General features: G+C 45.4%; 1 protein-coding gene across 6 annotated transcripts in view; it reads left to right on the plus strand.

Annotated features, from left to right (window-relative positions):
• The window catches only part of rerea (arginine-glutamic acid dipeptide (RE) repeats a), a 156,202-nt gene that overhangs the window by 60,212 nt on the left and 69,276 nt on the right, over positions 1–26,714 (plus strand). For all 6 annotated transcript variants that reach the window (XM_088937996.1, XM_088938002.1, XM_088937997.1 and 3 more), the window contains one exon: positions 8,733–8,803. In XM_088937996.1, the coding sequence (XP_088794122.1) occupies positions 8,733–8,803 (71 nt within the window). The remainder of the gene's footprint in view (positions 1–8,732; positions 8,804–26,714) is intronic.

The following is a 26,714-nucleotide window of genomic DNA, read 5'->3' on the forward strand; positions in this document are numbered from 1 at the left end:
ACCGCTGTCAGGAGCTGACGGCTCCGCTGTCCGCTGGGTTTGTGTCCCCGAGCACTTGATGAGGAATTTGAACGGGCGTTTTAATTTAAAAAAAACCACATGCATCGTTGCAGACGAGCGTGGGGAAGCAAAGTGCAAGGCCTGCGAGTTTCCCGGGGGCGCTGCTGGTCTTGCTTTCCCTCCTGTGCCAGGCTTTTCCACAGGCAGTCGCTCACTGCTGCCGGAGCCAGCGAGTCATGGAGGTCACGTCACCCCTTGGATTTATAAATACGCCTCTCACCGGCGTTAAGACCAGTACCGCTGTGCCACTCTCCCGAGCGCTCTCGGCGCTGGTCTAACTTCTGTCCTCCTGGCAGTTTCTGAATTTCCCTTTCCCCCACGTTGACGCGCTGTGTCTGGGGAACGCTTCCCGGTCTCACGCTGACGTTTCCAGTTGTGGAAATGAAAGCCAGTGACAATACACCCCTTTACTGGGCTTTGTGCAGCACCACCCAGTTGTTGCCCAGGTTAAGAGTGAAAGGACTGGGGCAGTGGTTTTGCCTGTATAGTGTTGTCTCTCTGCTTTCCACCAGCCCCTTGTGATCCCGGTCAGCCTTGGCATTCCCCGCTAATCTCTCCACGCCTTCTGCTTCAGAACCGGGGAAAAGGAAGGACACCGCTCTGCAATTGTTCACATGTTTTTTTGGGACGTTTTATGTGAAGTTTCATATCATTTTCCAGTGCTGAATTTGAATTGAGGTTTTCAGGCACCGAGTAAAGTGCCTACGCATCATTTAAAACACAGTCCCTTGAGACAATTGGAGAGATAGTTCCCTTGGTAAAGCCCAACTGTAAGGCACCAGGCTGAGACCAGACACTTGGCGATAATCTTCTCCGGTTATTGAGCACTTTGTCCCCTAGAGTTTTTTAGAGCTGTGTCTTACGAAGTGTCATTTTCTTGCCCCGTGAAGAAGAAAAAGACTTCAGTTCAGAGTGTAATCATTGGGCCAAAAAAGGACAGAAATCAGTTTTTCTTCAGCAGCTCGGCGCCTCTGAAGTGAGCAGCGTAAATGAGATGAAGGGTTTATTGTTCAGCTGAAACCTCGACACATTGTGTTTACAGAGAGCGCGCCTGCCTGCTCTCAGCAGGAAGTGACATAGGCAGAGCAGGCAGACGGTTTGTCCGCTGTCGGGCATGTGGGAAGAGGGGGGTGTGAACGCTGACCCAGCGGCCCTGACAGTGGTCGCAGCCCGACTGCGACTGTGGCCTCCCGGAGTTTAATTATCACGCACGCTGCGCGGTTTAATTAGGAGATCTCACTGTGGGTGTGGTGGGGGGTTGTTGTTCAGAAACAGTTTTAATTCACTACTGTGTCTAATTTATACAGAATTGAATTATATAATCTGCTATTCTGTAAATAATTCTTTAGATTGTTTTTACCATTTTTAAATTGTTCTTCAGTATTTTTAGGTAATGTTGAGGTCCTGATAAGAACCTTGAAGTTTGTGTGGTTTAAAATGGCTGGGGGTTGGATTTTGTTTGTGAAAAATGTTGGCCTAGTATTGCTGTATCTTTTATTCCTTGTGTTAGCCGTCCTGTTAATGTGGACCTGTTAACTGTGGGTTTTCCCTGCATAATCCGCGGAATGAGCTCAGTGTTCCTGGGTTGTTCATTGTTGTTCACTGAATGGTTTGCACATGAATTCACTGGTTTTTCTTTATCTTATTTGGTACCGGAGGCCTTGGCATGCAGAGGAAGTTTCATTACCTTGCAAATGTCTTGCTAATTTTCCCTGTTGTGTTCAGGGAAAAAAAACACAGTATGAGTTTCCCCCCAGAATTGTTAAGTGTTTTAAATTGCCAGTGCTTGAGGTGCAACTGAAAACATCAGGAAAATGAGCTAAAATGAGCTGAGCTTGAACCAAGGAAAGGGGTTTAAATTGTCTAAATAACTGTTCTGCTGGTACTGTGCTGCAGAAGCATCAACAGTAATAAAAGCAAATATTAGGTTTCAGGGTTTTGGAAAGAATCTGATTTTTGGGGCCAGGGACAGTTCAGTAACAGCCTTAAGCTGGAGCTGAAAATGAACTGTTGGGTCTAATAAGATGTTTAGTATGGATTGTTGTCTTGACGAAGCCCTGTACCGCGGTGGAGGAGGCGCACCTGGGGGCGGGCCAGGCCACCAGGAAGACTACAGGCCACACATCCGCTCCCTCGGCCTGGCAGTGCGGTTCCCGGCCTCTGCCTGCTGGAGCTGTTGGGAACAGGGGTGGGTGTGTGTGTGTGTGTTGGAATGGGGGGCGGCAAGTGCTGACTGTTTAAATCAGTGGATGGGGGTAACTTTTAAAACATCTGCAAGTAAGATAAGATCACTTTATGAGCTATATACAGTGTCTTGCATTAAGAATTTGTCTTTTCGCGTACCCCAACTCGCTCTCCATGAGACACACAGATGGGGAGAGAAGCTGGGGGTCATTTATACGGCGCCCCTGGAGCAGCTGGGGTTAAGGGCCTTGCTCAGGGGCCCAGCGGAGTAGGATTCCTCTGCCGGCTGTAGGATGCGAACCGGCAACCTTCCAGCCACAGGCTCAGATCCTTAATATTCTGGACTGAGTAAAACCCCCAAATGTTCTGGTCTGGTTCTGAGTGCTTAAATCGCATGGATTTTTTTGTTGTTGATTGGTTCATTCCTTTTCATACACCAGCCTGGACATGATGGCTGTAAAAAAAATAAATTATAAACCCCTTCCCTGCTGATTAGCATTTATCGACTCCATGGAGACCCATGTCTAAGCTAAATATCTCGGTATCAAATTGTACTCCTCCTTTTCCTCCTGCAAAATGATCTGTTATTGTAAGTCATTCTGACCAGTCAATGCATGTTAATGCAAATCGTACGCGTTTATGATCTGTGCAGTGTCAGGTACTGTAGTGTAAAAGCTTTGTCTGACAAAACCCTGGCAGTTTTCCGACATTAGTGGAGGTAGACTGGAGGCAGCGTGTCCACTTTACTGCGCAGAAAATTGGAATATAGTGCTAAATTTGATCAGACACTATCTGACAACCAGGAATGCAATGCAGGTGTTTTGTAGCTTTATAGTTTCCAACTTTGCCAGGCAAGCCTGGGCTCTAGTTCAGAAGGCAACGGAGATAAATGAGTATGGAAGCATTGTGAGGTTGTGAAATAAGCAGTGGTAGGTACTTGCTGCTCACTAATGTGTCCGGCCGATGCTTTTCTCCAAAGCGCCTTAGTTTTGCAGCCCCTTTTCCAACTAGGTAGTGGTTTCCTGGAGCTGTTCAGGTGAAGTCCCTTGATCCAGGATGCAACAGCGCTGTCTCACCTGGGATTCAAACACACGGCCTTCCAGTTTCTTTCCCAGAAGCCCCAGCACTGCTCCATACTCCTGCCCTTACTTTAAGGCTGTTTATAAAAGACTATTAGCCTGAAGCTTGGCATTGCAGGATCTGTGCAGGGAGGCGGCTTGCCTGCTGGCGCCACTGTGGTCCGTGGGAAAAACTCCGCCGCTCTGCGCCCCGCCACGCCGTCACAGTTAGGGGTGAAATCTTGTAAACAGCTTATGCAGGGTTGTCTGGTGTGACGTTCGTGTGGCGGTGTTTTTCCAAGAGCAAGCGCACGCTTGCTGCGGGGCCCTCTGCCTGTCGTGGAAGAGCGGCTGTCGTAGGGCGGTCGTCTCTGAGAAGGGAGACGTCCACATGGGGTGTTGTTGACTTTTTACGTCTCCTCGCGTTAACCACACACTGATCTAAATGGGGTCTGCAGGTGGCCAGCTGATTCGCAAGTAGGCGAGCCGGTTTTGTTTTAGTCCAAGACAGCCTAGATAAGCGTTCAGATTTACTCACTTTTCCGTGAAGATCCCTGCTCGTTTTAGAAGTTGCACAGACTGCTTGTAAGAAATCGGAATGGGTCTGATCTGTCTGTATCTTGGCTTACTGTTTCTTGTTCCAACCTGAGAAGTCGGTCAAATAAGCTGATTTTCTTAATGTATAGGATTTTGCTTAATGTCTCCTGCTGCTGCTGTTTACTCAAATCTTTCAGTTCAGTAAAGGTGTAATGAATCTCCTCAGAGCTTGGTTAGAAGTATTGCAATTACGCAGTTAAAGGATTAGGACAGCTATGCAACAGAGAACTTGGGTGGAACGAAACCAGAAGACTGCAGTCCCCCCCCCCCCCCCCCGAGAACTGAATTTGACACCCCGGTCTAAATGAGATTGTAATAAAAATCTGGGCTCCATAAAGTGATTAAAAGCTACATTAAAACAAGTGTAGAGCCTCCCAAGAACATAATGTTTATTTTTTTCCACCAGGAGCTTATTAGCAACATGACTAATAAAACATTGCAAAGTATTACTTGGCTCTTTATCCACCAGCCTTTTGAAAGAACTCAAAAACCTCAATCTGATTGCATTCAATAGGAATTTATTTCCGTTCAAAGAATTAGAGCTCGGCAATTTGAAAACGGTCCTCAGTGAACTGGGTGTTGTGAAGTACAGAGCACGCAGGTTGGATTTAAAAATGAAGTTGAGTTCTTCTCTCCTGTCAGACCCATTTGGCCCAAAGTATGTGGAACAAGCTAGGCATTGCAATCTCAGAGGTCTAAACAGTTGACGTATTGAGTTAAATTTGATCAACCTTCTAACCTGAGTTTTGATGTGGGATTTCTGAAATCAGGAGGAGGTTGTCTGAATGTTAAGTGACTAGTTGCAGGTTTCAGGCAGTTAAGAGGACACAACTTATTGAATGGTCATCCTTGTATCGTGTTTTTCTTGATGTCTAGAAACTGTGTAAGGTTGGACCTGCTCGGTCCTGGGACGAACAGCCTCTGTGGACGATGATCAGGCTGCTGCTGGTATTGGTGTTGGTGGGCCAGTTGGGGGGGCTTTTCCCTCCCGTCCAGACTTTCCAAGCTAGTGCCCCAGTATGGTAACAGGACGCTGTTGTCTTTGAGATGAGATGTTGAACTTTAGTCCTAACACCTTGGTGGTATAAATCTTCACAAATCTAGGGGTGCCAACGCCAAGCCCTAAATTGCTCATTTCGGGTTATGTTTGTACCAACTCCTGTCCCTGATCTGCCTTGTTGTGGTGCTAAAGGAGCAGAATAGCTGCCGCGTGTCCCTCAGGGGGGGCTTCGGTACTGGATGAAGTGGCTCCCCCACCTATGTCTAAATTGCCGTACAAAACGCTGAGTCAGTTTTTATTACAAGCAGACAGACTCGATGAAGGGGTAAACAAATCATCAGGACTTTGAAGTCCAGGAGCACTGGACTGTTTAGTTAAGTCTCTAAGATCAGGGGTGGAATGAAAATCAAGAGATCCCTACTGCCCGTGGGGACTGAATGCCTTGCAGAAATCCTCCCCAGTTGTATGTGGTTCTTAGTTTCTTCGCAGCGCTGGGATCCTGCGTTTAATTTGGGAACTGGGGTCTCATCTGTATGGAGTTTGCATGCTCCCCGTGTTTGCGTGGGTTTCCTCTGGGTGCTCCGATTTCCTCCCATAGTCCGAAGACATACTAGTAGGTTAATGGCCTTTTGTGGAAATTGGCACCAGTGTGTGTGTCTGTGTGTGTCCTGTGATGGACTGGTGTCCCATCCAGGGTGTATCCTGCCTTATCCCTGTTGCTTGATGGGATAGGCTCTGGCTCCCCCACAACCCTGTACTGGATGAAACTGTTAGAACATGGGTGGATACACATGTAATGGCTATATGAGCAGGTATGTGGGTGTGTCTTTGGCTGTTTCTGAAAGGCTCTGTACGTTCCACTTTGACTCTGGCCGCCATTAGGTGGCTGTGACTGGGAATGTCTCATTCATCCTGTGACGAATGCTGTTATCTCTGTGGAGCTGCAAAACATCCTCTTTATGTTCTCTTGTAAATGAGTGATTGTGGTTAGTGTCAGTGAGGACCCGGGAGGACAAGTTATTTCTTAATTCGCATTCCACTACATAGTCTGTTCTCTGCTTTTTTTATGTTACCTGTTTGTGGGTGTTATGGCTTCAGATTGTGTTAAACTTGTTTAAATCTTCCTTCTGCTGTTGTAAAACCCTACACGGAACAGCTGTGACAACAGATCCGTGCGTACAGGAGTGAATATAGTTGGATTAAGTATTCCCTTTCTGTAAAAGCTGTGAATGCAATGAAGTGCATTTGTATGGATTTACTGACTGAGGTTTCCCCGGATTGCCACTGTTTGTGCAAATTTAGTTACAGCTAGCAGGTTTAACGCGATGCTAATATGAAATGCACACAAACCGTTTGAGGTTCTGGGAGATAAGGGGTATAGTGATAACGCAGGGACCCCATATCGGTGGTAGCACAGCGGGGAGCATGAATGCCAACACTAATGGGACCTTGGTTAAATGTCGCTCCAAATGCTGCTCGTTGTGCCAAATCATGATGAGTGATTTCAGTTCCGATTGTATTTGCTGCAAAAAATATTTGTAGGCTTTTCTATTTTGTATGCGATCTTTTGCCTTTCCTTTCTGGCACAAGCTTTTTAAACAAAGTATGAAAGCTGTGGCGCATCAAGGCTATAAACTGTCCAGCCTAAGATCGACTTGCGCTTGGGGAGGTAATTTGGGCAAACGGGTAGGACCTACAATTGCGCATGTGATCCTTACAAAGTATGATTCAGTAGTTGTAGCTGTTCTGGATGTTTGATTCCTTCTGTCTGTTGTCTAAAATTTACCTATTTAACTAAACCCTGCATAGTTGCTATTTTATTTTGTGACACATCATGCAAAACACTCAATTAGGACTAATGTTTTGTTTCGCATCGTGCTATAATGCCTTTTGAATGAAATTATACTGAGTCTCAGAAAGAAGCTTCTATTTCCTGCTCGTTCTTCAGGCAATAAGGATGCATTAAGTTGTTTGCATCTATTTCTTTCTTTTATAGAGGCTTTTTCGTAGGCTTACGAACTCTCCAAGAGGCACTTCCTTTTCTGTCTGTACTGAAAGCAGAGAGACTTAAAATGTGGCTCCTCTAACCTGCCTCGGGTTTCCCAAGGGTGCAACAGCGTCTTCTCGTATCGAACCAGCTGGATCCTAATAAACGGGTCCTGGTGAATTCCACTGCCGTCTCGGGCGCTCGACCGTGTCTGCGGTGGGAAAGCTCCTTGGTTTTGTGAGAGCACAGGTTGGAGTTGCGGATTTCAGTGCATGTAGTTATTCAGAAGGGGATGCGAGGGGGGGGATTTTCGTGACTGGTTACAGTGCAGCAACACCCCTGCCCCCGGGCATCTTGTCCAGGGAGTAAACTTTCTTCTGGCTCATCAGGTCCACGGAGGTACTGACTTCATGTGGTTTTGGCTGCTGGGGTGCCGACATCCCCGTGGTTAGTCATGTACATAACTTGCTGCGTGCAATAATAAACATTTTTATTTCATATTATTCATACATAGGGAATGTACAGCAGTTTTGTACACAAAAAACGGGTCCTAACTTATCAGCTTAGTCTGTAAGTGTTTTAGTGATACGTGATGTAAGTTCTTATATGATCTTAAATCTGAAGATATCTCAGACGTTCCAGTGAATTCACTGATGTGAGATCTGGGGGGTCAGTACTTGTCTGTAACTACATTGCAGAACATTAGTGAAGTGAACATCTGCAAAAAGGTTTATGTATCAAATTGATTGTCTTTTCCTTGTACTTAAAAATAGATTCCCCTTGAGACTGTGCTACAGGTAAGTCAAATTACGGTTAGGCAATTGCTGTAGCATGAAGATGATTATAGCTTTTCCAAAGTGTCAAGCATAGATTAAGAATACACTTTAAAGCCCAGAGGAAAATTGTGATCTGGTTTAGTGTTTCACAGCTGTAAGTGTATGTCTGGTGTTTCTCTTTTCTCCTTTTAGCAAACCGCTTTTTTTGTACCTTTAGAATGGCCAGGCGAGGAGAGGTGCCCATCTGAGTGTTGGCACTCAGAAGTGTGAAGGTTTTTAAGGAGATGAGGGTTCGTGACCTGGTTATACCACTGGTCGCATTCAATTTAACAACACAGCCAGCCTGGCCTGCTTTCATTTAACTGCATGGTAATCCGGGTTGGATGCTGTAACTGAAAGGTTATGTAATTTGGCAGCATTAAGTTTTTTTCTGTTTGCAGGAATCAGCTGTTGATCTATTTATTGCACACTAAGGGTGGGGGGGGGGAGTCTCATGCTGAGAAAGTAGATGTCTTGTTTGCTCTCTTTTGGCTGCTCTACCTAAATACCTTGCAGCTACCATTTGTGAACATAAGAACAATGACTGGAACTGATTTATTGCCCTGTTCTTTAGTAAAAAAAAAGAATGTCGTCTTAAATCTGTTCCTGTTTATTTGTAATCCTTTATTTAACCAGTTTAACCAACTGAGAAGTTCTCGTTTGCAGTGACCTGGAAAGTGCCCATTAATACAGCAGAGCATTTACTGGAACAGCCAGAGTGCAGTACCTTTCTCGAGAGTAGCTGTGTCCTACCTGGGATTGTAACCCACAGCCTGCTAGTTTGTAGTCCAGAGACCTCATGCGATCCTCCACTTGGCTTCCCTGGAAAGGCCTAGCCCAATTCATGTAGAACTCGAGCATCAGCTTTTCTCGGTTGCTGGAAAAGCTATCATCTTTGTTGCAAAACGCTTGGAACATGGCTTTGTCTAAACTTACCAGGAATGTGAATTGAGTCAAACAATAAATTGCAGTTTATTCCACTTTTAAGGTCATTCCTGTTTAACATCTCCTCTGTTCTCTCTTTCCTTAAGATTGTGTGTATATTGAGAGCCGGCGTCCCAACACTCCCTACTTCATCTGCAGCATTCAAGATTTCAAACTGGTAAGTACCTTGTGCTGTGGTCTTGCCTTCATGAGCAGTTTGGTTCTTATCAGGAGGTTTCAGAATTGTTTTGTACATTCTGTGAAAGCGAGATCAAACAGATCTTTGATGCAGAATAATTTGCTGTGTAGTCGAGATGCTGTGCTTGCGATGAAGGAAAGAAGTCTTTTTTTTTTGCTTCCCCACTTCACAGTTCTTGCAGGAAACCAAAAAAGGTGAAAACGGTGAGGCAGTGGCCTAAGTTCAGAAGCTTGATAATTGTTTGTGAATAAATTAAAATGAGGGCGAAAAGCTTGATAATTTATAACCCAGTCCTGAAAAAATACTTATCTTAGAAGGGAGTGTAAATCCTCTCTCCTTTTTTGAAAGCAGCTGTGTGGAAGTGTTAGAAACGCACTAGATGGAAACGATAGCGCACGATCGTGCCCTGTTGAAGTGCGCCACTCCTTTACTGCGTCTGTTTAACCTTTAGCAAATGTAGCGCACATTAGTTACAGCCGTCAGCCTTGCTTGTGAGAACAGCTGACAGTTCCCTCTATTATTACAGGGGTTTGAAATAAGTGGTTATGAGCTGTGCCGTGCTTCGCACATTGCCAAGGAAGAGAACGGCCTGAAACGCAAGGATTTCACTGGTTTCGGAGTTAATGGAACGATATATATTACATTGCTTTCACACCTTGTGGTTTTATGTTAAATGCTAGGGAATTAGTTTTAAGGAAAGAAATGTATATATCGACAGAGCAGGCCCATTAATCAGAGGTTTCCCTCCCCCCCCCCAGCTCGTTACCGTTTGTGCTTAACTTGAATCCTACCTCTGCGTTTAATACAAGCTTGGGAAGAAAATGATAAATGTTCATAGGCTTAAAAACAACAGCAGGGAGCAGGATCGATTTTTTTTCTCCTGATGCAGAATAAAGTTTATCATGGTTTACTTGTTTGTAGAAGAGCGTTTAAGAACATTTGTACACAGAAATGAAGCACCGTGAAAGGTTGCATTGAATCCCATGCATATAAATAGCCCTTAGGCTGCAGCCAGAGCATGTGTAACAAGCCCTTCTTTGACTTTTTTTTATTTTTCTTTCCCGGGAGCTGGGCTCTGTCCGTTACAGGACGGTGCCGTGTAAATGCACTCTCGAAAGAGGATGTGGTCTTTGTCAATTCACGGGAATGTCACAGCGGAATCATCACATCTTAATATCGGCCCTATGTACATTTCTGCTGAGAGATAAAGGTGATTATAAACTCATTAATCAGTAAATTGGGACAGAAGTGCACATATAAATTCACACCCTTAACGTGGCAGACCACCCACTGGGACAGCCTTAATGGCAGAGGACATTAAGAGTTATAATCTCAGGTCACAAGGCAAGAGATGCAGGCTGTGTTATGAACTACATAGTGCATTAGAGAGGCGCAGCTGTGTTACAGTTGGGAAGGCAGCTCTGTAACGCTAATCGGATTGCCTGAAAGAATGCTGAGGATGGCAGGAACGTATGATCAGTTGGCTCGGCCTGCCAATAAAAACATATAGTATTGTGTGCTAATCCGCTCGTTGATTAAGTGTGGTTTAAGGGCCTGTGTGCAGCAGTGTAGAATTGCTGGAGAAAACCAGGGGTCCGTTATAAGATCTCTTTTTTTATCCATCTGTAATTAATGGACATCCGATAGAATTATTTGTGCATAAGCAGTGGCTTCATGAGTGCTGTGTGCAGTGCCGTATACAGTTACATGGCTGCTGGATGCACTTCTGTTCCTTAATACACGCTTTGTTTTATCGCAAGGCCTGCAAAATGACGTCCTCTTTGCAGGGCCGATCGTGCTGTTAGTTAGATTGTCTTCAGCTACCAGCGGGAGTGGCAGAGCAGGGGGCCCCCGGTGGCGACCTCTGACCTCAGCTGTCACTCATCTTCCATAATTAGACAGCAAACATTTGTCCAAGCGAGTGGGACAATGTCGGGCGCGTCTGTCTGCTGATGGTGTGTGGCGGTCTGTGGAGAGCGGGATGGGACCCTTCCTCTCCGCTTAAGAACTGATTGTTTCAATTGCTTCAAAAAATGGAACGGGACAGCTCTTACAGAGTCATCGGTATTGTCTACAGAGTGACACTCATTGGGTTTCAAAAGCTTTTTTGTGGCAATAATGGGTTTCGGAGGGGTTCAGCAGGAGAGGCATTTTCTAGTAGACTTCGAGTTTGTGTAAATGACATTTTAGCATTGCTGTTTGTGTGAATGTTTTTTTGCTTGTTTAAGGTTCCAGGTATTAGTCAGATAAAAAGTGTCGGTTATGCAGCGATTCTACAGCTCATCTCTGCAGTATTCTTGCAGTGTGTAATCTTTCTCCCCTTCAGTGCAGCTCTGTGGGAGCTTGGCTTGCTGGCACTGGAGGTGCTCTCTGCATTTACAACAGGGCTGGTGCACTAAGCCCTGTGCTGAGGTGTCTCTGCTGAGACAGACTGCTCACTGCAGGGTGTAACATTCAGGGCTGAGGAGGTCGGACACCTTGTGCGCGTGTTTGGTCTGGAACATGGAGAGCATCCTGACCAGTGCAGCCGCCGTCTGGAACAGCAGACCACACCGCTGTACTCCTGTGACCTAGTGTCACTTCCTCCCTGCCTGTTGGCTGTAACGATGCTGCTTCTTGTGCAGAGCTCCCTCTCGGTAAACAGCCATGCTGCGATCATAATCACTCTTGAAGCATGCAAGCTAGGAATGGAAATCAACTGCTTAAAGCTTCCAAAAACTTAAACGTGTCCACGTTATCCAAGAAGTAGTAATTTGGTGCGTGACACGAGCCAGTTTGTTCTTTTAAACCCTTCTTGCAGTCAGCGCTGATGTGCGCGTGATTGATGTGCTTGCGATTAAGGCCCCCCGTTTCGAACTGAAGTTAACAAACCGAGTTGAGCATATTCTCAATAAATATTGCAACAGTCTCCTCCGGCTAGAAACGCATATTGATTTCAAGGCAGCCTGCGCCCATTAGGATATGTACATCCTGGCTTATGTCCATTACGTGTCTTTTGATATTCATAAAATTTAACTGCGGCATTGTGCATTTTTTTTAAAGCCTCCCGAAGGCCTGTATGTAATGTAAACTAGCGTGCTGTGCCTGTCCGATTGCTTTTCTTTTTAACCTGCTCTCTATGTGTGACCTGGATCCTCTTTGGACTGAAGGAACACCTTTTGTCCGATGAAGCGAGAGCTGCGCCTCGCAGCTGGGTGACGTCAGTGGCGGCGTAGTGACATGTGGTCAGTCTCCACGAGACGATACAGCGCAGGGAGGCTGTCGTCTCCCGTCCCCTGTTCGTTTTCCTGACCGCCTTCACTCCAGCCCTGCTGTTTGTGAGCCCTAGGAGTAGGTCAAGCTCCTGTCAGTTTGAGGCCTGTCCCCCGCCCGACCCTCCACCCCCCAGTCTTTTTGTTTTTCTCCGATCTTTCCCTGTGGCCAAACTCATTTGCAGATATTGGCTGCATCAGCTGCTGGATGGCTTTCCCACTAATGGGGTGATTGCTGCTTTCTCTGGGGGCTCTCGCCGGAGAGAAGGGCACCTCGCTCTTCCTGGGATTTTTGCTTACGGACATTTAATTAGGTGTGATGTACAATACACTTGTCTTCAAGGATTCAGATTCCCAAATGCTGTAAATAGTGGGGGAAGAAAAGAGGGAGGGAGCAAGGGAGTGAATGTAGTGTTGATTTTTTTTTTCTTAAATCTCTGGCAAACTTAATTGTCTGAGGTGTTTGGGTTGCTTGTGAAGCAGAGCACATCAGTACTAACGAAAGGTGAGAATTCAGGCGTCTTAATTCAACACTAAACCCAAGAGAATCAGATGTGTGCATCGTAAATATGTAAGTAATCAGTATTCTTGCATATCCAGCTCTGTTTGGGTCATCTTAGTGTGCACTCAAGAGCCAGACAAACTGTGTGGTTAATATCGTATTTGGTATATTCAGGCAATCGTTTCCCCTTTGAGTGATATTTCTTTAAGGTAAAGCACAATGAAACCAACAATAAAACAAGTCACGTTATTCATATCCCAAACTACACATCCTGAGGCCTTCTACAGAAATGGCTGGTGGAATTTAAAACTAAAAATGATTTTTGTGCCAGTGTGTTTTAGAAGAGTGGTTAGAAGATGTCCAGACTAAAATGTGTCCCTCTTTATGCCTGAAATGGAAATGCACTTATGCACGGTTTTACCATAATGTGTTGCAGTGCTTATCATGAAGCCTTCATAAGCTAATGATTCAAAACTTTAATTAAAAACTGTTTGATAAAGATGCAAATAAATTTGCATTAATGTGTGACCTAACAAAAGTTTATTTAAATAGGATTCTCAGCTGCACACTGCGTGTGGCAGGGAATCAGTTATGCAAAAATCAGGCTGAGCCGCTAAATGCGCCTTTCTCAAAAGGTGCTTTTTCAGTTTTTAAATTGAACAGTTTTCTTGTTATAAATTTTCAAGGGCTTGGCACCTGGGATTAAATTCCTGCCTGTCCATAAATTGAGCATGCAAGCTTTTGTCAATATATCCAAATAGAGATGATTCTAAGACTTATAACATTGGTCTAGTGCACTCTCCTAAGTACTGATGTGCAATACCTGGATTGTCAGGTGTTCGTATTACCAGTTACAGTTCCTGGTGTTATTTAGTGAGCCAGGTTGTAGCTGCTGCTTAGAAAGAGAAGCTTGAAGGTTTTGTCATCTTTTGACATTTCTCCCCTTAAAGCTCCAAGAGCCAGTTGCACAAGTGAAAATTTGTGATGAGATGATATAGATGCCTATATACTGCTCAGGAGCTCTGTGAGCAAGCTGGAGAAAATGAACCTTTTAATACTGGAAATAGTGCCTTTTTTCCAGCCTGCAATATCAAAGGAAAATAAGAGTATGGTTTGTGATTCAGATGCCCTTCTGAGCCTGCATGTTTACTTGATTGAAGCATCTTGACACTGACGCTGTCTCCTTGAAGCCTGATCTGAATGGAGTATACAGCTGTAGGGCCCTGGGGCCTTGTAACAATTTATAGTCTGGATAGAAAGGCTGGAGTGTATAAAAAGACAGCTGAGAAATGCCACTGGTGTCCTGTGATTAAAGAAAGAAAATAAATGCTCTTGCATTTTTTAGTTTCCTTGTCCGATAGGATTTATCTGCTGTAATTACATGGTAATTAAATCAAAAACCTTAATTTGTTTGGTATCTATTGTGCACAATGCGGCAGATGTATAGTTCTCTCCACTCATTTAAAGCGGAGCTGGTGTGTGTTTCGCATGCGCTGCCTTTGAAGATATGCATTTGCTGCCTGCATAGTTAAACCATTAATAATAGGTTGTGACCAGTGAGGCCTCCTCACTTCCGCCCATGAGTGTACTTGAGCTTTATTCAGGCTGTAGGTATTGGCTCGTCCTCATCTTCCGCCTGCTCGTGTGAGCCGTGCAATTTAAACTGCTTACGCTGGGGATAAGTCCCGTGCCCCTTTGCGGAAGCATTCCAGGCTTGTTTCGCCAGCAGTCATGCTAGATCTCAAGCTGTTGTAAGATTCCAAATGTTTGCTAATGGGGATATTCTTGAATGGGACACACGGCTTGTTCCCCCCCCCCCCGATCCACTTGGTGTACCGCTGAAGGAAGCATCAGTGCCGTTCTTTGTAACGCCAGCAGGTCCTTGGCTGGGTGCGTTTTGCAGATCGCGCCGCTGTTCCCAAGAGGGAGCTTTTCCAGGGGTGAAAGAAGCTCCCTGCTCCCGGTTGGCTGCCGGATCGCTTTTTTTTTTTCCCCAGGCAGACCTCCGTACCCTTCGGATGGGTGCAGCACGTTTCCGACGGGGGCGTGTTTTGGGGTTTCGCGTGTGGGGAATGATGAGAGGAGAAGGTATGAATTCACACGAGCACAGGCACAGACCTGGAGGGGCCCCAGCTCTGAACCTGGAGGGGCCCCAGCTCTGAACCTGGAGGGGCCCGAGCCCAGAACCACCCCAACCCCCCTCCCCCCCCTCAAGGATCTAAATTATTTAAATTAGAATTAGGCTTAGATCAAATGCAGCATGTGTGAGCTGCTATGGCAACCGCTAGCGAGGCCAGAAGGAATTCTGCATGCCGTAGGGATACTGGGGGGGGGGCACACTGGATCCGGAGTGGCCGAGTTCGGGATCGTGTGGCTGAATCGTTGCAGTGATTTAACCTGCTGGCTGGGGGATCGTTCTGGCTGCAAGGCTGCAGATAATGTTTTCATACTGAGCTGGGAACGTGGATCAATACCATCTCCTTGACGCAGGGCTAAATTATTAAACACAGCCTCTTGTGCTGTTTCATTATCCCAGTTTTACCTCCCCCTGCTCCTGTTTTGTCAGCTGGGGGGGGCAGATTCGTTGGGTATTTATGTATTAAAATTATTCAGACCACATGAATCCCCTTAGGTAGATTTTGTCCCTTGTCTTAGAACCTTCAAAAAATGTCAGTTTGCCCACACTAGCTGTTTTGGCACATAATGAACAAATTGGGTCCTGTGATGTCTTAAATAAAGCTTTCTGGTGTATTTCGTGATGGAATTAGAATCAGTTAAATAGAATTAAAACGGCTTCCTCTTTTCAAAAGCAAGCACTGTTTTTTTTTTTTGGCTTGTTCTCTAATAAGTGGAGTAAGATGTGATCTGTCACAGAAGGTAACTCAGAATATTTGAAGTCGTATTGCTTTACTGTAATAAAACCACCCATTGTAAAGAGCTAATCACTGGAATTTTAATGACACTGCTGGGGTTGTCTCTCCCCTCTCAGCTGACACGTGGTGTCTTTTGAACGGGGTTCAAAGACATTTTCAAAATCCTTTCAACAAACTCTGTAGTGCCGTGGCATCATCGCTGACGGGCTTTCTGAGCAGACGGGGGTTTGCACTGCTGTGTTTTTAACTAATTTTCTACCATCCCGTAGATGACAAGGTCTAACACCCTGTTGGCCTTCCTGTTATCCTTCTCTTTCTCTTACCGACTGCGCGGTAACAGTATTAGTCATTTTTAATAACACTGGTGACCTTTTGGATTATTGGAAATGAAATCTTCTCTGTGGCCCTCGGACGGAGATCTGAGGCTTTCCATCATGTCTGTCAGTACAGGAGTGCTTCCAAGATCCATTAGAGCAATTTCCAAAGGTCGACTCCTTAGGATAATTCATTCAAGTGATTTGCCTGCCTCGGGTGTGATTGGTTTAGCTGCTAATGGCGTGTCTGTCGGGGCGGCTGGGTTCCCCCCCCGCGTTTCTCGCTCGGCTCTGCTTCCCGCGGCCGGCACGCTCTCCCGGGTTCTCCGTCTCCGCCCGCGTTTCCCGGGCTGCGGTGGGGTTCGCGCCGAAGGCCTCGTTTTCACATCTGTCCGAAGCACAACCTTTCACGGGGGCAAAAAATAACCAGCCGTGGGAGTGGAGACTGATGGCCGTGGTCCTGGTGCGAAGCGTGCAGGACAGTGAGCCCTCCCGTGTAATGCACGAGTTGGGGGGCCCCTTATTGCTAAATGTCTTCTAAATCAGGAATTTCAGCCCCAGAACACAATATGATATGAAAATGACTTATCCTAAATATATAATAATAATTCCTTACGCGTATATAGCACTTTTCTGGACACTCCACTCAAAGCAGGTAACAGGGATCCCCTCCAGCACCACCAGTGTACAGCCCCCACCTGGGTGATGCAACGGCAGCCATAGTGCGCCAGTATGCTCCCCACACACCAGCTATATATGTGCTCTCTGGCCCTTTTTTTAACAATTACAATCAGCACAGCCACTGCAAATCGTTCGTGTACCTTCATCATAAATATACTCACTCTTATTTCATGTGTCGTAAATGCACTGTATAAAATTCACTAAAGCACACTCAACCCTAATGCCCTTCGTAAACTATTTGTCTACCCTTATAGGGCTTTTTTATTCGTGCCTATTTAAATCTGTGTCTTACAAAAGATGTTATTTGTTTTATTTTACTGAGATTTCTTACATATTTCTCATTAGTGTACATTACTGTAACTGTTTGTTGTCAGTGCATAATGTATTTCATCATGTTGTGTCCACACTTACTCAGTGTCAAATGGTGACAGTCACTGTGCAGTACATGTGCTTTTATACTTTCTTCTGTTTTGCTCTGTTTTTAAGAGTAATCCTAGCTTTCTTGTCTGTTATTGTAGGGAAGGTCCGGTATTATAGATTTTATAGGCAAGATTCCTCTTCAGCTGATTTTGTCCATGAAACCAAGGGTTTACTCAATGTGTGCGCAGACCTAGAGCGCTTCTTTGGCTCAAAGCCACATCACAAGGCTTTGATAGGAGACCAGTGCAGTCTGCTTGGGGAGTCTGTGCTGTCCCTGTCAAGCCTGGTTGCCATCTTCCTTTAAGATGGCGGCACGGTCTGAACCATTTGCGTTGCTCATGGATATATTTGCGTGTTGATGCATCCTTTAATTTTTCAATGTACGTCTTCTGTTAAGATACATATATGTTTAAAAGTGATTTGAGTGGCATTCTTTCAGTGATACGAGCACATTAATAATAGTAATAAATTCCTTACACTTGCCTAGCGCTTTTCTGGACACTCCACTCAAAGGAGTGTCTCCACTCCCAACACACCAGCTCTCAGCGGGGAGCAGAGCAGAGTGATGAAGCCAGTTCATACATGGGGATTATTGGGAGGCCATGATTGGCCAAAAACTTTTGGCCTTTACCAGAACACTGGAGTAATGCCCCTACTCTTTTCGAGAAATGTCCTGGGATTTTAAGTGACCAGAGAGAATCGGGACCTCGGTTTTATGTCTCATCCGAAGGACACCACCTTTGTACAGTACAGTGTCCCCATCACTATTAGGACCACACGGACCGCAGGGTGAGCGCCCCCTACTGGCCCCACTAACACCTCTTCCAGCAGCAACCTTAGCTTTCCCAGGAGTCTCCCATCCAGGCCTGGCCAGGCTCACACCTGCTGAGCTTCAGTGGGCTGCCAACTGGGAGTTTTGCGTTTTGTCTTGGCTGCCTTTATTCTGGATAGTCTTGCCCGGATGTTTTGCAGATTTTTCAGGAATAGGGTGGCGCCGAGCAGAATGCGGGCGTCTTGGGGACGCTGCTTGGCCGCACTTCTCGTGCTGCGAGAAACACGCTCCACGGTTTCAAATTCACAGCCAGCATGAACATGAATAACTTCGCTTACAGCAGCTCTTGACACAAACTAGTAACTCAACCTTGTCGTCATTTTCTTGCCTCTCTTCAGAACGCCACATTGTTACTGTCAAAAACAAATTTCTTTAAAAGATTAAGACCTTCTGCTGCAGCAGCAAGTAGGGTTATTGTATGTTGGCTTATCAATGTAGTCATTTGCATCTCAACATGATTACAGAATGCCACATTTAAGAACGCATTTGTAGGCTGTCAAAAGATTTCCTGTTCTTTGGGAAAAAAATGTAACGGCAGCAGTGGTTAACTATTCATTACTTTGTGGTGTTGAAATCCAGTTTTAGTTCTGGTAGTAGGGCTGTTCTTGTACTTGCATGAGATTCTGCACAGTATGCAGTGCAGAAACTAATTCCTTTCCTAATGTATTTTATGACACGGGTGCTTGCATTAAAGACCAGGACCACATGAGCACTTAGCTGTACTTGATCTGTTTTTCCTCTGTGAAAGCTCCTTTGGGTCAATTGTTGAGAGAGATCTGTTATTAAAAAACTCCAGACGCTTTCTTAAATGGATAGCGTTTTTGAAACCTGGGTTCATTGCCCCCTTTCCTTCTAAAATAACAGGTGTGATTTTTGTTAGAGTCCGCCTTGGAAGGACACGATTCGTCTCGGTCTGTGGCACTCTGGTGTACAGAAAGGCATTGCACAATAGGTTTGAGAACGCTAACCTTGGTCTATTGAACTTAACATTCCTTTTATAGATTGCTGGAATGTCCTCCCCATTTGTAAGAGAATAACTCTTTATAGGTTTAAGATAAAGTACTAAGTGCTAAGCCCAGATCATTTACTGTACTTTCATATTCTGCCTTTATAAAGAGGCAATTTTACTGTCTGGTGGTATTGATGAATCTTTGCCCCAAGGCATGCTGGGAATACAGAGCTCGGAGTTAATTTATATCACCGGTGCAGCAGTGCTCACACCCAGAGTTGATTCACAAGGTCGAAGACTGTGATTTCTCAGGTCTTGTTTGTGTAACGTCTGTCCATTCATCGTCGTATTACTTAGTCTTTATAATTCATTTGTCATCTTTAATTTTAGACAGTAGGCGAACGTGGCTGACGACAACGTTGTGGATTTTCAAAGAGCCTGTGTTCCTGAATATTTTATGCACTGCCCAACGTAAAGAAATTGTGCTTGATGTTTTTGGTGTGGGCGGCAGTGCACTGCTTTGTTTTTGAAAAGACGCGCCTAATAAACCCATGTGGAAGTTAGGAGAGAGGTGTTTATGGGAAGCTTTTAAGCACTTGAAGTGTGAGTGACGTGAATTACGCCCCTCTGAAATCTCTCCTCAGGGGAGGCAAAAAAGGCAAAGAATTACAGATGTTACTGCCATGAAACAGGTAATGTACCATGACATCCACACGCGGCTGCTGAAGGCTTTTCTGCAGCATCTGGATGGCTTCTGCAGAGCGTGGATTGTAGTGAACATGTCGTGGAAGATATTTGGGCTTAACTACTTTGTTCACAACTGAATCCTAAGGATTCAGCAACTTCTGTTTACCTAATTAGCCATCCCCGCATTAGTAAACCGATTAAAAGAATAAATTGATGAAATGTGATCAAATGCCTCCCTCCACCCACACGCGCAGCGCTGACACGCTGCCATTCTCCCTCTCTGTTCAGTCCCTGGAAAGCCAGACTGTTTGGAACTTCACAGCCTGAGCTGTCAAGTCCATAAATAAACGCCGAACGCAGTCAGAAAGTGCTTTGATGTCTTTAAATCTGTGGAAGTGGTAAGTGAACAAAGTTGCACAGTCCCAGGGTTTTTGATCGGTCGTTAATAGGTTTCTCAAGCACTTGGGCGAGTAATGGATTTCAGTAAGATCTAGTGTCTGTGTCTCTGAAGTTGACCACAGGCTTCTTTTATTACAGTTTGGGGGCATCTCCACCACTCCCCCTGTCTGTCAGGGATGTGCGATGTGCTGTTCCAACATGTGAAAGTGCCCAAGCTGTAAAAGCATTAGATTTTATTTTTCTAGTTGTGTTTCTGGAACTGGATTCCCAGTCTAGTTCAGTGTGTGCCCAGCTGAAACCTCTGTGGGTGCAGAGCTTAGAGGGAGGCTGGAGTGTGTTTGCAGGCAGACCTGGCCCCTTGCTGAGCATTTCTGAGCAAACTGCCCCCTGGTATTTAAAAGGTGAGGTTTCTGTTTAAACAGCACCATGACTTGAAAGGGCTGGACTGCTGTGCTCTGCTTGTTTTAATGTAAGCGATAGATATTGTAGCTGGCTGTGTTCGGTAATTGGGTGTGAACTCAGTACTATAAATGGCTTTTAAATGCCAAATGGTAGCACGTTTGTATATAATATCAGGGCTTATAGCCTGTTTTTCTCCATGGTAGCAGGTTTGTTGTTAAAGGGTGCCAGGAGAGAGAGAAACAGGGGCAGAGCTTGCTAAATGCCAGTCATTGTGTGCCGTGTGTAATCGTGCTTTGTGCTGTGCTGATATACAAACCATACTGTCAAACCATACTATACCATACAGTTCCTTATTACTGTCAGCAGCAGTCCTGTATGAAACCAATTAAGCAAACAGCAAGTCATAATCAGGAGAATGAATTCACCAACTTAAGAACCTGTGTATTTTAAAAATGTTGTAGTAATTTGCTGGTAAATGTTGCCAAAAGGTGATAAGCATTTGATCATTTGAGTTTTGCTCTCATTGTATTTTTGATGTGTACAGCATGTTGGCTTGTAGGGGTCCATGTGCCTAAAGTTTTGCAAGAAAAGCGAACGCCGTAAACAACACATCGGTCAAATGTGGGTGGTCGCGGTTTACAGGAAGAATTCCGAAGACAGACTGCAGTAATGTTTTATGGTGCAGGCTTGAGAGTCTTTTTTTTTTGTGAATATAAAGCCATCAAGATCCTCCAAGCTTTTTTATTCCTGACATGATGTCAGTTCATATTTTTGTTGTGCTTGTAAGGTACCTAAGAAAAGGGAAAGCCTTCTTTGACACCTTGGGTTTGTCCACACAGATTCCATCTGTGTATAATCATAGCAATAAGGAAAAGTAACACTGAGATTAGTCAGGTAGATTTACTGAAGACTTAGATCAGTGTAGCTGACATCTAATTGTTCAGGTTATCCTGTTCCTATCCAGCCTGGAAAGAGATTGGAGACAGACGCCGTTATGTGTTTTGACAGTCTTTTGACTGTCTTTTGTTTAGCTTTTCTGAGCGTGTTTATCCGAGCAGCTCAGTGTTGAGATTGATCAGGACTGCTGCTCAGGAGTGTACGGATCCAGTCCATGCGTTTCTCTGGGCTCAGCAGAATCGGCGAGATTGAGGATCAATACTGGAACAGTGGGATGGAAAATTTTCACAGATTGAGCTTTCCAGAGCTGGAGGAGGTGGCGATCGTTGTGGTGGGGTGTGTGTGTGTGTGTGTGTGTGTGTGTGTGTGTCGTAAAGATAGACAGTTTGACAAAAAAAAGCAGTAATCTCATGTTGTTGTAAATAAAATGTTATATATTTGCAGATTGGTTTGAGACTTTAATAGAAATGAATGACCAGGGAGGATGGATGTTTGTGAAAGCGCTGTTAGGCAACTGCTAGCTTATTATGCCTGACAGAAGGGGTGTGTAATTTACAATGCTGGCTTCATGCTCCGCAGCCATAGAAATGCTAATGAGGACCAGTGTTCTGGAGGGCTATCAATAATACGTCAACCAGCAACCAGCGTATATACGATGGTTTAAAAAATAACCATTATCTGTAATCAAAGGCTGATGTAATGCATTATACATAGAAGAATTAGTCTTTCCTGTGCTGTCTAGTTTGATCTTTGTCTCCATCTCCCCCCCCCCCCCCAATTGATGTAACCGTTTCATTTGCTTTGCAAATTTTCAGCCATTTTCTGCAATATGGTTTTGCGTATAGTAATATTTTTTATTCCAAGGTTCCAAGGTTTTAGTGCATGCCTTCCACCCATCCTTTGTTTGCAGCAAATTTTGCATTTGAAATGTGCATTATGTTGCCGGAGAATCAACTGCACTCAGCTGGAACAACTAGGGATACCGCTGCTTATCCCCCCCCGAATGAAGATGGTCGCCTTTTAAGTTTTGGCCAAAAGAGATGCTGAAAGAGCATCTACCAGTTCGACAACGAGGCTCCTAATTCTTTGTATTAGGACTTTCCTTTTGACATAGGGCCAGCGATCGTGACCGAGCGATTAAAGAGCGACACGAGCCTTTCATCTCGAGGGTTGGTGCCGACTGCCCTCTGTGAACATGAGAAGGACCTGGGCTGCTTTTAGGTCGGGGTGTCGGGAGATGGGCGTCAGACACATGTGCCAAGTCGGATTCTGTGGCTGGCTCCTGGAGAAACATGCCTGACCTGAATCCGGGTGGAAAAGCCCAACGGAGCTGAAAGGTCCTGCGCTGTGTGCACACGAGGGAGGGAGAAGGAGTGACCCCTGACCTTCCTGAACATCCAAATGCACATTTATTTTTTTAACGCACCTTGCTGCTCTGCAAACAATCCCTTCTTTTCAGATGTGGCTGGCCTGCAGCATTAATGTGCACGGTGGGGGGTGGGTGTGTGTGTGTGGGGGGGGGGGTGTTAATCTTTTGTCTTCCCTGTCTGAGACGTCTATTTTCCGTGCTGTATGTGTGCCTGCACATTTGTATAATTAACTACGGGAGGAGAAGAGCTAGACTGATGATCGTCCCTTTTCTGCTTCTAAACATTTCAACAGCGATGTGAAAAAAAAAATAATTTGCATCCTGGCTCTGAAGCGGAGATAACGAGATTCGTGCTCTCTTCTCAGTCTCGCTGAGGTCAGGCTCATCCATTCTTTACAGCTGAACACCGTTTAGTAATGCAGCGAGAGTGAGGGGAAATGTAGCGTTCACAGCCGGGAGATGACATTCTTATTAAAAGCCAAGCACAGGGACACAGGAGCACGGAGCTGCTTCTGCAGTGCTTTAACTCCGCCAGTCACGGCCCATTGAGCCGGCGGGAAGCTACCATGTCCACAATTTTTAAAGAAAGGTTGCGATCATTCTGTGTTAATGGTTGCGTGATGTTTTCGGAGTATATTTACATCTCTCGAGATCTCTAAAGCAAGCATTCTTGTGTCCTTGTGTACTCTGGATGACCATGTCTTAAGCTGTGTGTGGAAAAACAAGCCTTTTTCTTTCCTCTTTCCTTTGTTGAACCCAGAATATAAAACCAAACTGGCTAGTTCTTTTTCCTGGTATTGATGGTTTTTTGTTTAACGCTCTCCAGTCGTGGAGGTTGTGCTGGATTAGCTATGCGTGCTGCAGATGTCAGACTAGGAGACTGTGCCGGTTGGTGTGGGGCACGGGCTAGTGTCCAGGGAAAGACCTTAGGACTGTTATTACAGGCTGTCCAGATTAAGAGGCAGTGATCAAGACCTCTGTAATTTTAGAACCCACTCGTATCACTGCAATGTTATGTCAGCTGTTCAGTGTGCGTCGCCGGTTAAACACAAGAACGCAAAGCCGGTCTTTTTTGTTGTTTTTGTATTCCGTTTGGCTGTTTTTCAGTCAGACGCTTGATTGCGCCTGTGTTTCTGCTCACTCTCCTGCATGTACAGGATGTAAGCAGTTCCTTGGATTCTTCATGGGGGGGCTTTCAAATGGATCAAAGCAGTTTTCTGTGCAGCAGCCCTGTAGACCCTATAGGTTTTAACGAGGAGGGTCACCTTGAGACCGAAAGAGGTTGGGATCTGTGAACCCGTCAGACAGCAAGGTGAGGGGTGAGCTGTCAGCTTGCTCAAGTGCTGCAGCTGGTTTACTGAGGTTTAGCCCGGAATTCATTCCCATCCCGACTTAATCAGTTTGGCATTCTTTACATGTGTACATTATTCTTTGTAACAGTATTTTATAAACACTGCCTTCAGCTGTGCTGTATTGCAGCAGGCTGACTAGACACCACAAGAGAGCTTTTTGTTTTTTTTCCAGAAGAGACCCCTGACAGCTGCTGTTTTAATAAAAAAAAAACCCTGAGTCTTAAGCCATTTCATCAATGCAGCCCGTTCCCCTTCAGAAAAGGTGAATCCTGGGCTGTTTCAGGCTGCCTCGACCTCGGAGGTGAGCATTGTGCAAGTGGGTTTAAAAAAAAAGAACCTGAACAATTAAACAGCGCAAAGAAAAAGCACTCTGCTCTTCTCATTGTTCTGTTGACAGATACCGTGTTGTTTATACTAGACAGATCATAGAGCGCTGCTTTGTCCTGGCAGCAATATTTGATACCTCCAAGCCGCTTACTCGCAGCTCAGCTCACACTTGACTGAATATACTGATCGATTATCTGTGGCTTAACCAAGACTTCTCATTTCCTGTCTTCCATTACAGCGCTCAATCAAGCTGCTGGCTCTTTGTGGCTGGGGTTTCTGCGCCAAGATAAGCCATCAAGGCATGTTTCGATTTGAAAAGCTCTCTCCTCACATGGCTCGGTCATTAGATAGCACTAACAGGTTTAGAAGATGTGGCTTTTTGTGTTGGGACGGATTGGGGAGACGAGTAGAATGGGGGGGAATCCAGCTTTGGAAGCGAGGCAGTGGCGATGGTTCATGCCGAGGCGCTGTGCGGCAGGGCTAGCGCCCGCTTGTGTTTCACTTGGAAATCCAGCACCTTTTAATGCTGCTTATTTTCTTAATGCCCCACCCCCCACCCCAGTCTCTTGCAAGACTTGTTTGAAGTCCTGTCCTGACAGTTAAAATAGGGGCCTTTTTTTAAAAAAAAAAAAAGCAGCTGTTTCTGCAGTAAGAACCGCCAAGGCCCTGGACACAGACACAAACACCTGAAGTATTAAACTCTCTCACTGGGGTGTTGAGTTCAGTCCTTCCAGCTGTGCTCTGGGGCTCCCAGACACTCCCAGGGACCTCCACAGGACACTGCTCTTGGTTTGCAGCAGTCTCTTCATATTGACTCCTGCTTGTGTTTGGGGCTGTCTGGTTGACATGTAGCTAAGATGTTTTTCGTGTTGGTGACCAGCCACAGGCAGCAGGAGTGTGGACATTCTCCCCTGAGGAGTTTATACCTACTTGCGTTCCTAGGAGCTTTTTTCTGTCATTTGTGCTTTTCCCAGATCTGGATAATTACCTTATCAATCAGTAGTCAGGTAGGGGAAGTTCTGACAGGTGATTCTGAAGTAGCTGCCAATATCGTTGCAATGAATTTTGCAGCTGATAGACTGTAGCTTTGTGTACGGGGAAAAATGCTCAGCTTTTTTCTGAGTCTTTTCTCTTTCCATTTTGTTGCATTTAGTCACCTGCTTTGAATGATTTGAGAAGAATAAGGCTACAGCTTGGCACCCTTCTGCGGTGTGATCTGAATTGTGGCAAGTGTAGTTCCTGTTCAGATTGAATTTACATGCCACAAGTGTCTGTGCTGTTTTTATCACCTCGCTGATATTGCAGGGTGCGATGGCATTCCACTCTTTCACACTCCGTAATACTGAGCTTTACACATGGCCACTGCTGTCATCCTTGGTTTCTTCGAGACGCGTGTGGCAGATGGGCTCGTCCCCAAGTCTTTCTAAAGCTGTGCGAGTCCGGTCTGCTGTCCTGGGAGATCGAGGTCCTCTTATCGTGAATATGCACCCCAATGATTTTGTGATCATGGTAGAGGAAGTTGTTTTGCAATGATGCTCTCAGTGGTAACCTAGCCATTTTTTTCCCCCAGTGAGCATTTTATGGGTCATTATATTTTAAAAAAGTTACTAAACTGTGCTGGAAAAACCCTGATTTTGTTTTTCGTTCTGAAGTGTGGAAACACTCTGTTGGTCTGTTGAAACTTTTTTTCTGGCAGTATTTTGTACTTTTAGTTCTGGAGTAAGAGTATATTTTGACAATTTGGAAATTGTTTTAATATTTTTTGCCATGTTCTAAATGCCCTGTAAAGGGTTGCCAATAACAAAAGCACAACGAGAGCTAAATGTTTCTTTTAATTCACTTCACCTCCTGAGAAACGGCCAGGCTTTGATATTAATTCTCTTACCGCTGTGGCTTTTTATCAGGAATCACCAGTGGCAGGGTGACGTTTCTCTTTCACCTTTAGTTTTTTAACTTGGAAGAGGCAGATCTTGTGGTGTGCATGCTGTCCCCCCCCCCCCAGGCGTTAGGTCTGACTGCAGGATGTGACAAAACCTGTTTGTTCAGCCTGTAACAAAGGAGCTGAATGACAGGTGTGAATTCTGCCTTTTGTGTGTTTACACTGAGGGGCGACTTCGCACTGGCAGCATCTTTCTTTTGCATATGAAAATGAACAGACGGACACATGCGGTGAACCCGTGGTTAAAGATTATTGCAAGTATATGAAGGGGCCAACTCGCCCAAACACACACATTCACGCCTTCCCAAACAGTCAGTGCACTGCAAGAAGATGGCCGTTGTTTTAAGAATTTTTCTCTCCTTGCTGGCCTGTTCTTGGGGGTTTGTTTTCTGCAGCCTTAGTCTCGGTTGCAATCTCACAGCCACCTCGTCTGGTTCCTGCTGTGCCCACTGGGCAGCTCCAGGCACAGCCATGGTTTGTCAACAGCCTCCACCACCAACAGGACATGCCTGGTGCAGGTCGAGAGCACCCGGGACACTGCCCTCTGCAGCTGGAGCAGTGCAGTCACCCTGCCGGTGCTCCTGGATTGGTTCCACACTGAACCAGGGTGCTTTGAGAGATGGGAGCCACCCCCCCCCCTCCCCCCTCTGACATGTGAGGTGAAATCACAACAGATTCCTAGAGAACCGGCTGCTT

This window comes from Atractosteus spatula, chromosome 20 (genome assembly GCF_055471065.1).
Source record: "Atractosteus spatula isolate fAtrSpa1 chromosome 20, fAtrSpa1.hap1, whole genome shotgun sequence".
NCBI classification, from domain to species: domain Eukaryota; kingdom Metazoa; phylum Chordata; class Actinopteri; order Semionotiformes; family Lepisosteidae; genus Atractosteus; species Atractosteus spatula.